Source organism: Vulpes lagopus, chromosome 2 (assembly GCF_018345385.1).
Source record: "Vulpes lagopus strain Blue_001 chromosome 2, ASM1834538v1, whole genome shotgun sequence".
Lineage (NCBI taxonomy): Eukaryota > Metazoa > Chordata > Mammalia > Carnivora > Canidae > Vulpes > Vulpes lagopus.
Window position 1 is genome coordinate 60895050 of NC_054825.1, and position 17877 is coordinate 60912926.

A 17877-nucleotide genomic window follows, 5' to 3' on the forward strand; every position below is an offset into this window, starting at 1 on the left:
TCATAACTAAATAAATAAATCTAGAAAAAAAAGAAAAATTGCCTTAATATATTAGACTTTTCTGTAAGACTATGAAGAAACACATAACTTCAACTTTCAGCTTTAGATAAAGGTTAAAGGGTAAAGACGAGATAAGAGATTTATTTTGTTTGAGATTGAGTGGCATAACATAGGGTGATAATATCTAGAGAGATAAAATTTCTTTGCTTTCTTAAGATAAAAGAGTCTTCTTGTTCCATTGTCATTACCTTTTCCCACGTCCATTGTCCATTCAGCTTGTACATTCAGAGGTCGCTGGGCAGGTAGGAGTGAAGAGATGAGATAAAGAAGTTCAAGTATTAACTGATTAAAAGGATCACAGTGGCTAGTGTTAACAGTAAGCTTTGACAGTTCCCCTTTTCTTGGTTTTCTGCCCCACAGCTTTCAGCTCCTGACTGAGTATTCATGATTTACCTTGCACAGTTAACAGCAGCAGCTATACAGAGCAACTACAGAGAGGCTTTGGTACCTAAGCTCTGAGGGTAACCTAAATGACTAGGTATAATCACTACTTTCCCCTTCCCCTGAATCCTGGCCTTTCACTTTATTTTTAAACAGTAAGAATCATGGAAATTGTTGGTAGCTTGTATTCTAATTAGCTTTATCTGATCTAACATAATGATTACGTAATAGTGAAGAACTACCAGTATTACAGGCAGCAGGAAGGACCCAGGTAAGACCAAGAGTCAAAACCATTGAAAATGTTATATATTTAACTCTTTAGACAAATAATAAATGGAGCAACAGACACCAGTGGGAACTTGAAAATTTGCTTTATCAGGGGGAATGTTAGACTCTTAAATAAAAAATTAATACCTTAAAAGTCAGTTTCTAAAAAGGACTTAAGGTGGTTTTATTCAAAGATTACTTGAAAATAATAAAATTTATTTAAATAGTCGCAAATGGGGGCAGCCCAGGTGGCTCAGCAGTTTAGTGCCACCTTCAGCCCAAGGCCTGATCCTGGAGACCCGGATTGAGTCCCACGTTGGGTTCCCTGCATGGAGCCTGCTTCTCCCTCTGCCTGTGTCTCTGCCCCCCCCCCCCCTCTCTCTCTCTCTGTGTCTCTCATGAATAAATAAACAAAATCTTAAAAAAAATATAGTTGCAAATGTCAGAGCCTTGCCTTATAGTGAATACAAACAATTGTTATTCAATTTTTGGAAAGTGAACAGAGATGGTACATAACATTAATTAAGGGTGCTTTTTGTCCATCTTTAAATTACAGCATTTTAATTATAAAATTATAATTTTTAAGTATTCATTTTTTAAATATTTTATTTATTTATTTATTCATGAGAGACATAGAAGGCAGAGAGAGACATGGGCAGAGGGAGAGAAGCAGGCTCCCTGCAGAGCCCAATGTGGTACTTGATCCCAGAACTTGAGGATCATGCCTTGAGTGGAAGGTAGATGCTCAACCACTAAGCTACCCAGGCATCCTATTTTTCAGTATTCTTAATGCTATAAGTAGGAATTTATATATTCTAGGTTGGAGATTAGTGACTAATTTATTAGTAATTGTTTATATTTTTAGGAATTAAGTTTTTCTTTTTATATTTTTGTTATAAAATACCTATGACAGATGTTAGGAATATAGGACTTTGTTGTTTGGTACCTTTGTTTATTTATATAACACTTTATTTTTTGATCTCTAAAATCATTGCTAATTCTTTTTTCCTACCACATCAAAACTTCTAGGTATTCATATTTGCGAACAACACATTTCTGTGCTCAGCATATCAGTATATACTGTTAAGGAAAAGTGAATACGATTTGTTAATATGGAATCATCAGTTCATTTTATATGGGCTACTGGACAGTTATAAATTAGTAATAGATTCAATCATTCTTGAACCATCAGAGTTTGGATCAATGACTGAGAGTTGGACTGGATCTCACTATTAGTTCTTTACTTACCATCTACTAAAATGGGATTCCTGCCACATCAAAGAATTTAAAAATAGGAGCTCCTGCAGTTTGAACCAGAAGTTTTCATTTTTGTCTTTTGTGGTAAGATTTTAGGGAGGCAGGTTAGAATATGAATCTAGTTCTATCCAAACAAGCAAAAGAAAAATATATAAATTGGAGTTCATCAAAATTAAAAATTTTTATGTGTCAGAGGACAGACACTATCAAAGTGAAAAGATATGCCACAGATTGGAAGAAAATATTTGCAAATCTTTTTTTTTTAATTAATTTTTATTGGTGTTCAATTTACCAACATACAGAAAAACACCCAGTGCTCATCCCATCAAGTGTCCACCTCAGTGCCTATCACCCATTCCCCTCCAACACCCGCCCTCCTCCCCCCTTCCACCACCCCTAGTTCATTTCCCCGAGTTAGGAGTCTTTATGTTCTGTCTCCCTTCCTGATATTTCCCAACATTTCTTCTCCCTTCCTTTATATTCCCTTTCACTATTATTTATATTCCCCAAATGAATGAGAACATACACTGTTTGTCCTTCTCCGATTGACTTATTTCACTCAGCATAATACCCTCCAGTTCCATCCACGTTGAAGCAAATGGTGGGTATTAGTCGTTTCTAATTGCTGAGTAATAATATTTGCAAATCTAATAACTGATAACAGTCTAGTATCCAGAATACATAAAGAATTCTTACAACATAACACAAAAAAGGATAAACAACTTAACTAAAAAATAGGTAAATGTGACTGGAGTAGGCATTTATTCAAGTAAAAAATACATATGAATGGTTATAAGTATATGAAAAGATATTCAGTATCATTAGTAATTTTGAAAATGCAAATTAAAACCACAATGAGATACCAGTTCATACTCTCTAGAATGGCTGTATTTAAAAAACAGAAGAGTCAGTCAGTTGAGCATCTGACTCTTGTTTTCAGCTCAGGTTATAATTTCAGAGTCATGAAATTCTACCCTGCACTGAGCTCTGCCTTTAGCCAGGAGTCTGCTTTAGATTCTTTCCCTCTCTCTCTGCCCCTACTCCTGTTCTCACTCTTTCTCTCAAATCTTTAAAAAATAAAATAAAAAAGAAACAAAATAAGTGTTGGAGAGGAAGTGAAGAAATTGGAACCCTTAGACTTAGCAAGTAGGAATGGAAAATGGCACAGCCAGTATGGAAAAACAGTTGGGCAGTTCCTCAAAATGTTAAACTTAGAGGTACCATATCACCCAATGATTCTATTATTGGGTATATACTAAGAGAATTGAAAACATATGTTTATATAAGAACTTGTACATAAATATTCATAGCAGCATTATTCTTAGTAGCTAAAAAGTAGAAACACCCAAATGTTCACCAACTGATCAATGGATAAATATAATGTGGTATATCCACACAGTCAGCTATAAGAAGGAAATAATACATACCATAACATGGATAAACCTTGAAAATATTACTCTAGTGTAAATGAAAGAAGTTATAAAAAGCCACATATTGTGATTCCATTCATATGACATATCCAGAATAGGTAAATAGATATGAGTAGATTTATGACTGCCAGGGCCTAGGGGACTGGGAAATGACTGCTAATGAGTATATTTTGGGGTGATGATAATATTACAGAATTAAATAGTGGTAATGGTTATACAGTCTTGTGAATATGGTGAAAAACTTAAAAGGAAACAAAACTCTGGTTTTAGATTTCAGTGCTGCTTTTCACCAGTGGTATGACTCCTTTACATTCTATTTCTTTTTCTTTTTTAAAAAAGTAGAGCTGAGAAAAAAAAAAAACTAAAAGAAAAAAGTAGAGCTGACTTACATAGCTTACATTAAATTAAATGACTACTCTTTATCTTATTCTTTTGAGTAAGAAATGCATGAAATAGAAGGTTTAAAAAAGAGAGAAGGAGAACTTTCTCTGACAAAAAAGAAGTCTCCAGGGATATAAATTGAATCAGGGAACTCAGGGAAACCTCCCATGAGAATGGGTTACTACACCCCCTGACTAGGTAGATGAGCATTTAACAAAATGTCAGAATTAAAAACCTGGATGTTCCAAGGAAACACAAGAGGTTAATCTTAATAATATAGGCAAGCATTCTAAAGAGATATTTCCAGTCACATGAAAATGATAACATTCATATAAAAGTGAGTATGTTGGCTTTATTTCAGGAATATCAGTTTTAAGTTGAACACAAATAATTTAAAGGGAGGGAAATCACATTATTATTTCAGTACATAAAGCATATCTCCTAATTGAAGTAATCTTACATGTGAATAAAAGAGAGTCAGAAAGCACCCATGTTAAATCAGAGCAAATAAAAGATCTAGACAGAATTGCAAGGTAAAAATGAAAGCACAACTGTGCAAACATGCTATAGTAAACTAATGAATTAACAAAAGAAAGAAAAAAGAAATAGCATGCAGAAGATGAAGACTCATAACCTAAAGGACAGAAGGAAATATCTCATATGTGCTTCAAGTGGTAGACCTTAATGAAAAAAACAAAAACAAAAGTAAAAACAAGAGTTCAAAGACAGGATGATAATACAACAAAATTAGATTAAAGGTAAATTGCAGAACTCAGGAAACCAATTGAGGACTAAACCAACATAATTATAGAACAAATAAAAATAAAGAACATAATAGATATGGTTAGCAATTGAGTTATAGATAGAAAAACTACAGATATTTAGATTATGTAGATAAGAAAAACCGTAGTCAGAAGAGCTAATTAATAGATATGCTGCTAAAAGTTTCTGTAGTGTAATGATATCTGGTGCCCCAAATACAGTACTCAACAAATAGAGCAGAAAAAGTATTCAAAGATGTGATAAAAGACAATTTAGCTGAAATAAAGAATTGAATCTAGATATGGAAAAGTAGATGGATGGAAACAGGATGGAAAAAGTAGAATAAGATGTGATACCATATTATCTTAAACATTCAATTTTTTTTATTACATTATAATAAAGTTTAATGCTTTTATTTAAAAATAGTATCCCATCTTTGTTAAGGTATTACTGTTGCTCTGTATTCCAGAAGGAGAAGTAGGTAGGTAATAATCTAGCTGTCTGGAATGATGTTAACTTAATAGTAATGACAGTTTCTGGCTAGTGGCACTTGAGATATATATCAGTCAGGATCTAGTCAGGAGATAGAAACCATACCAGTTATTTTTAGCAGAAAGAATTTAAGGTATTGTTAACAGACATTAAACTGAAGTGGCACAATAGGATACTGAAGTTTCCACTGAGGTATCAACTAGGAAGCAGCTACCATTCCTAAGGCCACAGGGAAAAAGCTGGAATTATTAGAATGTGTAAATTCACAGGAGGGCCCTTGTAGAGTTTAAACTCAAATCTCTGAGAAGAAGGTGCTGCTTATTCTAGTCTTGGTCTGCTTGGGTTGCAAGAACAAAGTATCTTGCAAGACTGGGTGGCTTAAACAACAGAAATTTATTTTCTTACTGTTCGGAGGCTGAGAGGTCCAAGATGAAGGTGCTAGCCAATTCACTTCCTGGTGAGTACTCTCTTTCTGGCTTGTAGATGCCCACCTTCTTGCCTGCGTCCTCACGTGGTCTTTGCTGTGTTTGTGCTCCACAGTGGGGCGAAGAGCACACTCTTCTTTCTCCTCAGGCTACTAATCACATCATAAGGGCCTGACCCTCATGACCTAATGTAACCTTCATTACCTTTTTCAAGGTAATGGGTCCTACCTCTAAATACTATCATATTGTGGGGTAGGGCTTGAAAATAGAAAATTTGAGGGGACATATTCAGTCCATACTACTCTAAATGATCTGGTCCCTCCCTATATCTTTAACCTCTTCTAGTGGCATTCTCCCGAGTCCCTTAACACACTGGTCTCTCTTAAATTTCTCAAACACATTGGGCTTCTTTCTACTTAAGAATCTTTACATATGCTCTTCTCTGCCTAGAGGCTCTTATGCTGTTTACATGAGAGATTTGTTATCCTCCTGTAAGTAAGTTTATTTTTTAATTTAAATTTTTTTTATCCTGTACATCTCAGTTTAAAGAACCTTTCTCAGAATCCACATATGTGATCAGGTCTTCTCTAATTGTCAACTCACTAAGCTTATTAATCTCTTACAAATGTGTATCTATATATGTATCATAATTTTATTCTGTCTACTTTTTTAATGATCAGAATCCTCCACATAAAAAGTGTTTTTCAAATGGGAAAAAATTCTGTTGATAAACTATTTTTTTTAGATCATGTCAATTCTGTACTTTTTGGTTTTTATCTTGGTAATGTCTATATAACATAAAACTTTCCATTTAAACAGTTTTTAAGTATACAAATCAGTGACACTAATTCATTCACAATGTTATGTATTGATAAATTTTTAAGCCTCTTTAATTCACAGTTGACCTTTTGCTTTTGCTTGATCATACACTGTTGATAAAATAATACATACATTATTATACTTTGACAATTACCCTTAAGAATTTAAAGACCACATACCTTTAATGTCATAATTCCTGTTCTATGAATGATTTGTACATGTATTTAAGAAATGTCTGCATTTCATTGCAGACAGCAAAGGTTTGGAAACCACCTAAATATCCATTAATAGGGAGAGAGCTACTTTAATGAATTATGGTATAGTCATGCCATGAAATACTATTCAGTCATTAGGTGATGGAACAGTTCTGTATGTAATTACATGGAATGATTTCCAAGAAGAAAGCAATATATAGAGAGCATTGTGTATAGTATGCATGCCATGGTTTGTGTACTCCTGTCAAAAGATACTATGCTGGAATTTATCTAGATTATCTTTTGGAAGATAGAGCAGAAACTAATGGTTGCCTCAAGGATAAGAAACCAGATGACTAAAGCTTTGAGTGTAGGATAGAGACTTTCTCACTGAAAGAGTAATAAAAAATACTGTGAGAGTAGAGATGAATATTTCTGGCTGAAATTGTAGGGAAGACTTTTTTGAAGGACAGAGATTTAAAAAAAAAACTTAGTATAGCTTTTATCTAACAAAAATAGAACACATATTAACAGATAATTATGATATTGATGTGAGAGATATAAAATGATTTCAGTTACAAGTGGAAATGTTACCTGGATTTTATTTTTTAGGTGGTGATAGTGGACTGGATGGGTTAGGAGGGCCAGGTGTACAACTAGGAAGCCCAGACAAGAAAAAACGCAAGACAAATACACAGGTAAATTGACATTTTCTTTAATAACAGTTTTTGTTCACTTATAAGATGAAGCTGATGAGGTAAATTTAAATTTGATCGTGGGTTTGTTTCCTATCCTCATTCATAACCTAAGAGTGAATTCTGCAGTGATTTTTAAATTATTTTTTACTGTGCAGCTAGTGGTTATCTTGGGGTGTATAGGCCTAAAGTGGATATTGCAAGAAGGAAACATAGACAAATTAAAATGCCTATTCTTAAATCTAACTAAAAAGGCATAAATATTTGGGACACCTGGGTGGCTCAGCAGTTGAGAGTCTGCCTTCAGCACAGGGGTGATCCCAGAGTTCCAGGATTGAGTCCCACATCGGGCTCCCTACATGGAACCTGCTTCTCCCTCTGCCTATATCTTGACCTTTCTCTCTCTGTGTCTCTCATGAATAAATAAATAAAATCTTTTTAAAAAACCATGGATATTTAAAAGATTTTAAAATAGATGGACACAGGTTTAACCTGAAGCACTGTTCAGCTGTTAAAATGATTCAGTAGAATGTACATATCATTAAGCAGTCACAGAAGTATCTTTTGTATATAACCTGTGCTGGAATAAATAGTCACAAAAACTGGCTTTTTTGGTTTTATCCTTTGAAAATTTGAAGCACTGTTTTTATTTTAAAGACTGTGAATAAATATGATGTGTGTACAGATTACTTTTTCCCCATTTTGGCTACCATGTGTTAAACTTGCAATGTGGCTAAAACTAGAACTTTATTTTCCATTCTGAGGCCGAAAGCATAGTAGTTAGTGCATGGGGAAAACTTTAATAGTTACTCCCTGAAGTTAAGCTAGTAAAAAAAACTTAGATCCTATTTATAGTTACTTAATTTTATTGTTTAAGTGAAAGATTCTAGAATTATGGTTACGCATATTAAATGAAAATTATATAATGAAGCTTCTTTTGAAGATTAAATACCTTTGGAATTTGAAGTAACAATGAGTTTGAGCTCAGAAAAGCATACCTTCTTTCCTTTTGTAAGGAAAGAAATCTACACATTTTAATCATTAAATATAATTAAGTATGAAAAACTATTTAGAATTGAAAGGTCAAATGAAGAATTAGATTTTCATAACACATAGCAAGAGAAATTTGATTAAAGCTAGGTTCTTACATGTTAAGATAGCAGTTTTAATGACTTCTTTGATATAAACCTATATTTTACTCTACATTCTCATTTCAGGGGCCTTCTTTTCCTCCATTGTCTGAGTATGCTCCACCACCGAATCCAAACTCTGACCATCTAGTGGCTGCTAATCCATTTGATGACAACTATAATACTATTTCCTATAAACCACTACCTTCATCAAATCCGTATCTTGGCCCTGGTTATCCTGGCTTTGGAGGCTATAGCACATTCAGAATGCCACCTCACGTTCCTCCAAGAATGTCTTCCCCATACTGTGGTCCTTACTCTCTCAGGAATCAGCCACACCCATTTCCTCAGAATCCTTTGGGCATGGGTTTTAATCGACCTCATGCATTTAACTTTGGGCCACATGATAATTCAAGCTTTGGAAATCCATCTTATAACAATGCACTGAGTCAGAATGTTAACATGCCTAATCAACATTTTAGACAAAATCCTGCTGAAAACTTCAATCAGATTCCTCCACAGAATGCTAACCAAGTATCTAACCCTGACTTAGCATCTAACTTTGTCCCTGGAAATAATTCAAATTTTACTTCTCCATTAGAATCTAATCATTCTTTTATTCCTCCCCCAAACACTTTCGGTCAAGCAAAAGCACCACCTCCAAAACAAGACTTTAGTCAAGGAGCAACCAAAAACACTAATCAAAATTCCTCTACTCATCCACCTCACTTAAATATGGATGACACGGTGAATCAGAGTAATATTGAATTAAAAAATGTTAATCGAAACAATGCAGTAAATCAAGAGAACAGCCGTTCAAGCACCACAGAAGCTACAAATAACAGCCATGCAAATGGGACACAGAATAAACCACGGCAACCAAGAGGTGCCCCAGATACATGCACCACTGAGAAAAGCAATAAATCCTCTCTCCACCCAAGCCGTCATGGCCATTCTTCTTCTGACCCAGTGTATCCTTGTGGAATTTGTACAAATGAAGTGAATGATGATCAGGATGCCATCTTATGTGAAGCTTCTTGTCAAAAGTGGTTTCATCGGATCTGCACTGGAATGACTGAAACGGCTTATGGCCTCCTAACTGCGGAAGCATCAGCAGTATGGGGCTGTGATACCTGTATGGCTGACAAAGATGTCCAGTTAATGCGTACTCGAGAAACTTTTGGCCCACCTGCAGTGGGCAGTGATGCTTAGTCACAGGAATTAAAGTTTTTTTTTCCTGTGTCTTACAGAGGTTTGGTGACACAGGATTTTAATGTTTGACATTATTTTTTTAATGTACATGCAAAAAGATTATTTGCCTTTTAGTTTTTATTAATATTCTACTTCATCACCAGTGCAAATTTTGTATTGTCTTTGTTGTCTTAAATGAGACTAATGTATATGGGGGTGCTTTAGAAAGTACTATACAAATAAATGTTAGTTGTTGTTGTTAATCATAAACATAAAAGCCTCTTGAAGCTTCAAAATAATATATAGCAAATGTAGGCAAGTTTTGACTTTTAAAAGTTAGAATCATTGAAAAATGTACATTGCAGAGCTGAACTTTGGCAATATTACATTAAATAGTTCAAAAATCTTTCAAGGATCTATTTGACACGTTTTCAGAAAAAAGTATATGTAGCTATAACATGGAAGAAAGCATACATTTTAATGGATGTTTTAAAAAGATAATAGGGTATGATACCAGATTTCTTCCCATTAGGGTCCTTGAAAGTAGTGACTTTTCTATTTTTGAGTCAGTCTTTCCAAGATATCTGTTTGTACAGATATGAGATGGATGTTAGCATATAGTAGATGCTCAGTGTTTGTTGATTAACTTGTGGATTGTACCACATGAAATTGCTAATATTAGATCAGTTGAAAAATGACTGCAATTAGAGTTGAAGTGAAGTATGTTTCTAGTTGTGCTGTTTAGAATTTTAATAGTATGTTCTTCAGTTTCCTTTGATTATTGTTGTTTTATTATTTTCCAGAGAAGTAAATAACATAATATCCTCGGAAGATTTGTGAATACGTCTTTTAATATGATTTCAAGCCAGGACATACTGCAAATGAGATAGGTGGAAATATCAAATTGGCCTTAGAAGGCTCAGCTGATAAAAGAACTGCTCAGTGGTGGTTTGAAAAATCTTGTTATGGGGATCTGGATTTAAAGACAAGCCTCAGGGGAGATGAGACTCCATTTTGAGCAAAGACCAATTAAGAGCCAGGGTGAAAGCTAACTTACAAACAACAGTTTCAAGGCCTTGAAGTAGACAGGAGTTTCTCTGGTGACTGGGGAAAGTGTAAAGATGGACCCAAGAACATCCTCCTGGGAGATGATAAAGAATGGAGACAGAGGTGTACTCATTAAGATTCAGAACAGTGGAAACCTGTTTTTAGAGCGGATCATGACTTGTGACAAAAAAAACAAGAAAAGAAAAGAAAGAAACTGTATGACAATTCATAGCAATTCATACGATGGTTGGATGTTGGTGAAGCTCCCAAACTTGGGCCACCATTATGATTGCAACCAAAAAAGTTCTGAAGACCATGTGGTGATCTGCGAAAGATAATTAATTACTACTGTTTAAACCCTGGTGAAATGACAGTAGCAGCATATTGCCAAGAAATTAAAATTATGCATGAAATTTGTGATTAAAAAAACATCCTTTGGTTAATAAACATGAGCCCACACTTTTACATGGCAGCACTTGACCTCATATGTCAGAAGCCACTAAAGCAAAGTTAATTGAATTGGGATATTAAATTTTGTCCTGTCCATTATAGTTACCAAACCTTTATCCAGCCAACTACCATCTTTTTCATCATGTGAAGCTTTCTTATTAAGAAACGTGTTCTCCAATTAAGCAGTAATTAGGGAATATGAACAATTTATATAGTTGAACAAATGACAAGTTTTTAAAAAATGAAATATTTAATATCCTAGTAGAAAATTATTAATGCTCATGCATATTTTGATTGAATAAAACTTATTTTTTTAAATATAGCATTTTAATTTTGACCTACAAAAACAGCAATTTCATATGGTACAAGGTAGTAGAAGGTTTTCTCCATTTACCTGTGACTAGTTAGAGGTGAGTACAAAATATTTTCAATATAGTTGTAAATTATATATCTTTACAATTTTAGGAAATGAAATGGCATAGACTAATACTAGGTACTCCTTGGTGTGACAACTTTACCAATTGAAGCAGGTTAAAATGCAGTATTTTTAGCTGACTCTGACATTTGATGTGTTCAGTAGCATACTTGAAGATCCCATGTTGCTTACTTTATAGTTTATGTTAGAAATACATGATTTTATAAATCTTTAAGGACCTAGTTATGTTGTTCTTGAAATCCTAGTGAGTGCTGATTTTGAAGAAATGATGCACTGCATGCTACAAGCCCAGTCTTAGCATCGAATCATGGTTTTTATGACAACATAGTTAGATATTGAATAGGATCTTCCAGTGTCCTCAGAAGTTAACATTTTACATGGTAGTACTTGAGTTGTACTTATTGTTAAAATCAATTATGCAGTTTCTTAAGCCATCTGTTGGTTACAGTTTAAGTAGTTTTGTGAAAGTAAGGTAACTTCTTCCAAGCTAGTCTAAAGGTACTTGATTTGTAATGTGATTCTTTTCCGTTTCCAAATAGTTTTTGAAAACTTACAAGTGAATTTTTATTCAAATGCTTAGGTCTTCAGAGCACCTTATTTAAATAAGAGTCTGTAAATATTCAAAAGAAAAACCCATGTTGACTACCAGTGAGTCATGGGCAAACTATAATCATAGTTTGATCAAAGTTTGTGAATCTTTTCATGTATTTGAATTACTCTTCTTAACTAGTTCGACATTTGTCTCTATGTGACACTAAGTCAAAAACTACCTAGATGGTTTTTGATAGGAAAATTGAGGAACTATAAGAATGTTCAATTTGACCCAAAGAAGGCTATTATACAAATTGGTACAGCTTTGTTAGGACAAGTGATGAGTTGCCCTGAACATTTAAAAATATTAAGTAATGGAAAGAAATACACATAGGTGGAATAATCTTCCAGTAGCATTGCACCTTTTTTCATGTAATACTTTTCCTTCATGAAAGGCCTCATCTCACATGCACACATATACACAAAGGCACATATACACAACTAAGAAGGAAATCGTGAAGTTTCTCTTATATTCTCAAGTTTTGTATAAGTTTAACTTGGCTAGCTCTCAGCAGTGAGGCTTTCTCATGACAGCTAGGTTGTTACTGATAGTTTTAAATCGTCAGTTCCTTTCCCAGAACTTGCTTTATTCATTTCAGTAGAGAATTCCTAGTCCATTTGTTCTAGATGCTACTGGACTCACTAATGCTGAAACAGCTTAGCTGAATAAAAGAAAAATTATTCAGATAGAGTGTTTAGAATTAGTTTTGTGAACAGTGTTTTCCTTTGGTGTGAAATACTTTTATAGTACTGCTATTAGGATTCTTGTTATCCAGATTAGGAGATTATGTACATAAAGCAAGATTTTCCTGTAGTAGGGTTTATTCTTCATAGATTAGCACAATATAAAGAAATCATTTTTTTAAAGACTTCCAACTCTGCCTGCTGGTAGGAAAAAACCTCAATAGTGTGGGTCACCATGAATTCTGCTGACTTTAATCATCCAAATAAGTATCAGGAGTCCTTATCTAGTATTCTTTCAAATTTGTTTGTCTTGAACATATTAAAAATGCTAGTACTTATTGTCCAGCATACTATAGTAATTGTATTTAACAGGAAAAAACATGTAAGTAATGATTTTTTTTAAGGGAGCTCTAAAGAATTTTTGGATTTCATTTTCTTACAGTGTATAGAGGTTTCATATGCATGAACATTTGTGCTATTTTAGTTTTTTTTTAATTAAAAAGTTCAATTAAGAGCATCCAGGCTCCCAAAGTTCATTTGTAAATAGTAGTTTGGAACGTTATATAAAGTAATTAGATTGTTAGGAAAGCTCATAAAAGCTTATTTAAACCATAATGTAGTTAACCAGTAGTAAACCAGCACTCAGTTTTCTTTAGAGAACCAGTCAATGTAGGAGGTAGAAAGAAACAGAAGTCTTTCCTTTTTCCTAATGTGATTCAGGAGAGTTAAGTTTCTTGGTGTTAGTGTTTCCTAGTTGCCCTCTTTCCATCCTAAACCCTCCGGTGGAATACAATACAAGCCAACTTGCCTTTTCCCCTAATGGATGCTCTGTGCTTCAAAATTTCATCTTTCCTCCACTGAGAACTCCCATTTTTTTTTCCTGTGGTTATGGCTGGCCAGGTTTAAGGGAAAAATGTTTTCCACCAAAATGCAAATGAAGATAGTGAAGAAAGTGGGATTAAACTTCCTTTTTAAGGCTGTTTATTCAGAATAGATTTTTATCTAATATCTAAGATTTCCAACAATAAGACCACATTTCAGGCACTGTGGGAAGCAGTCTTTTTATTGAATTGATGGATGCTATCTTGAGAGTACTTCCCAATTTCCTTTAATTGTTTGGACTTTTCACAGTTTTCTTCCCTCAACTTTTGAACTCAGAGTTTTCTCACTTCCAAATGTTAGTAACTTGCCCCTTTTGCCTATTCTGTTTATCCGGTAGAACAGTATAGAAGTCGCATCTGCATTTTTCTAACTCTTGGTACAGAGGTGGAAGTTTAGAGGTACTCCTGGAGTAAGGAGACTAGGGCTGGCATTAACATCTCCCAAGACATAGGGTCTAGGGGAAATGAAAAATGGCTATCTCAGACATGAATACATCAGAGGCCTATATTTAGTTTAAAGTTTTTAATGAAACTCAATGGATAATCTTAATCTTTGTCATAGTTTGTCAAAATCCATTACTTGCAATTATATTAAAACTTACTCTAAATACTTGTACTTTCCTTGTTCTGTAGGTGATATAGATGATGTTGCTTGTTAGTTAAAATATCTTTTATAAAAGAAAGTCCTGCTTCTTATCATGATGTATGTGACTTAAATGACTGTTTCATATTAAAACTATTTCTTCCTTATGTACTGTTTACATATACCTCTTTTTGGGATATTAGTTCAGTACTTTTATACAAATCTGAGTGTGTTCCACATTGGTGACATGTATTTTTGCAGTAATTTTTTTGTTTTGTTCTTAGAGCATGTCTAAAGTAACACATGCAGTAGTGCTGTGGTCTGTGGCAAAATTACTGTAATTCAAATTGGAAAATAAAATGTTTCCAGACTTTGTCCAACATTTATTCCTATGGCAAAGGAAATTACTATGTAATACTAATTATTTCTTATGCTGGTATGTTTAAGCTACTCTATGAAGTATGTGAAACATCAATATTTATGGATTAGTAGATGGCCTGATGTTTTGAAATGGGAGAGGGGGTAAAATTTGGTGTTAGCAATTCATAACACTCATAATACAATAAATACTTCTTAAAATTTTTATTTTCCTCTCACAGTTATCACTAAGGAATTATTATCTTAATTGATTGTGCATATTAGGATTTTTTTTAGCCTTTACCATTAAAATTACATACTAAACTTTGAACCTACTCTCATATCTTCCAGCCAAAAAAAGATACCATTCACTTCACCATAGCAAAATAAGTAGAAATGCTAATATTCATTTAAAGCTATTACAGTACCATAAAAGTCCTCTAATTTACTTAGAATTTGTAACCATTGATCCAAGGCTTGAATGGTGTTTTCTTTGTACTATCTGATGAAAAGATTTGTTAATGAAAGTCATAATGAAGATTTTAAAGAAAAAAATGTTTGATCTTGGAAAAACGTTAAGCTTTATAGAGCATTTATTTGAGAATATCATTTAAAAAAACATTCTTTTGTCTTTAAACAAGTACCCAAATGGATTGTAATATGTAATACTTGGCCAATGCAAATTTGTATATTTGAAATTGTATACTTGAAAGCAAAAAAAAAAAAAAAAAGAATGCTATGAGTGCTTAAACTGCATATCTTTTTAAAGCATTCAAATTTTTAGACTTTTATCAGTTCAAACTATCCTGAATAAGGTTTTACTATATTAGTGATGTATATTACAAGATAAATGTTTACCTATGTTACATAAATGATATCTCTATACAGCATCATTTTTGGCGTGGTTATGTAGTGTATTTTGTAATTTGATTGTTAATTATTGATAAGACTGACATAGCAATAAATCTGATTTGGTTCTTAATGTTTTTAAAAATGCCATGTACCATATGGTAGTATAATTCCATTATATTTGATTTGAATGTCCACTGTTTACATGGGTCTGTTTTGGGGGCTAAAAATTTAGAATTACATGTTAAGGATTAATTTTTTTCTTGGTATCTTCACATACAATCTCTTAGAAATGAGTCTGTTTCTATTTAAGTCATAGAGGTTTAAAGAAGTATTAGTATTAAATGATTCATGAATTGCATTGTGGAAAAATTTTAAGTTATGAAATGACTAGGTTACCCCCAAATTGTTTATTTTCTTTGTATGGTTTTGTACAAGTTACAGTTTTCAGAGAAATAAAATTGGCTTGGTAACTGATTGAATATAGTGGATAATGGATAGTTTGTCTAAGGGCTTCCAAGTATTAAACCAAAAATTATCAATTCTGAATTACTTTTTAATAATTACTATTAATAGTGGTAAGCCAACTTTACTTTTTCTTTTTAACATCTTTAATTCTTATAATTTCCTCCTTTTGATCCCTTTCTTTCTTCTTTAAACACCATGGTAAAATTTAAGAAGAGTTTATCTTCCACATTTTAGTTTTTATTCTGTAGATAAGTAGCAAGACAAATAGAGGTTCTATCAAAACAGTCCATGTTATTGTTGGCCATTCTTTGTAAGGCTCATATTAAATGTCATTTGTGCATTGTATAAAGAATGTTATTTATCAACATTTAGACCTACTATTAGTAGAAATTATGTGTGGCAGGCTTTCTTGAACAATATGTATTGTAAGTTTGTTCCTATAGTGTTATGCTTCAGATTCTTTTGAATAAAGCTAGTTTTTAAAGAGAAAAACAACTGTTTTTTTAAGTGCTTGACATTCAACAGAACAATCTTAGGTTATAGGTATGACAGTCGTGGTTTTGAGTAGGAAATGTTCCAGAAAACATTTACCAAGGCAAAAACCTGCAATTTACCAGGAATTTTATTTTTAATTTTAAAATTTTTTTAGGAATTTAACTTTATACTGAGGACCAAGCTAGTATTTTTGGATAGGTCGTGTTATATGCATTCTTTTTTTTCCCCTGTAAAGTTTATATAACACTGAGTCCTCAGTTTCCCTTAGAAAATCTGAGCATAACCTATCTCTGATTGATTTTAACAAATTAGGACTTCAGTTCCGTTAAGAGAAAATTAATTGGAGAAAAGTTCTACAACCTCAGCAGCTTAACAATCCCTGAAACAGAGACACCACTATAGCAATATTAAGAACAAACTTGCCTGAATTGTAAGATCAGGTTTACAAAAGACTTCCAAAATTTGTTGGAAATAACCATTAGGTTTCTAGAGTCTTACATGAAAAGATGCATGTAAATGTGTCAGTTGATGCAACTTGGCATAAGAGGTAATAAAAATGACAACAAGAAAATTACATCCAGGTAAACTTTGAATGGATGGAAGTTCTGTTTATATATATGAAAGGGGCTCAGTCTGTTAAGTCTCCAACTCTTGATCTCAGCTCAGGTGTTTTAGGATAATTTCAGATTTTTTAAAGAAAAATTGTGAAGTATGTATTTAAAAAGTCACAATTTAAGTCACAACTAAAATAATATAAATACAATAAACTTTAAAAAAGGGTAAAGCAGAATAAAGAACATTTAATAAGCCAATAGAAGATAGGAAAGCAGATAAAAAACAAAAATGGAAATAAACCAAATTATCAGTAGTTACATATATGTAAATGGATTAAATTCACATATCTGACAGATCAGACCAAAGAATTTTTTTTGGTCCAAATGCTATTTACAGGGATACATGCAGAAATTTCAAAAGCAAAGAAATGGATGTACAATGATATTCATTAAGAAGTGGAAAAGCCAAATTCTAAATGATTCTATACTTTTTTTTTTAATTTTTTATTTATGATAGGCACACAGTGAGAGAGAGAGGGGCAGAGACACAGGCAGAGGGAGAAGCAGGCTCCATGCACCGGGAGCCCGACGTGGGACTCGATCCCGGGTCTCCAGGATCGCGCCCTGGGCCAAAGACAGGCGCTAAACCGCTGCGCCACCCAGGGATCCCTGATTCTATACTTTTAAAAAAAGCAAGGCTATCTATATAATGTAAAATTATGAAGAATTAAAACTTCAGGCTGTATAAAAGTGGAACAAATGATGACAATTGTTGAGTTAAAAACTTAAAAAAAACCAAGTTATATACAGGATGATCACAATTAGTTTTTAAATAATTTATATATTCATGTATACCTAACTAGAGATAATTGTCTGGAATGGTTACATGCCAAAATATTACTGTGGTTATTCCTGGATAATGGAAGAATGTGTGACTTTCTCCTTGGTATTTTCAGCAATAAACATGGATTCTTTTGGTCATCAGAAAACATAATTTT

The 17877-nt window shown here is 33.3% G+C and overlaps 1 protein-coding gene across 2 annotated transcripts in view; it reads left to right on the forward strand.

Moving 5' to 3' along the window:
- PYGO1 (pygopus family PHD finger 1) overlaps positions 1-16322 on the forward strand; it is a 30523-nt gene extending 14201 nt beyond the window's left edge. For both annotated transcript variants that reach the window (XM_041742966.1, XM_041742967.1), the window contains 2 exons: positions 7081-7166; positions 8381-16322. In XM_041742966.1, coding sequence (XP_041598900.1) covers positions 7081-7166; positions 8381-9505 — 1211 coding nt within the window. In that variant the 3' untranslated portion in view covers positions 9506-16322. The remainder of the gene's footprint in view (positions 1-7080; positions 7167-8380) is intronic.
- The last annotated feature ends 1555 nt before the right edge of the window (positions 16323-17877 follow it).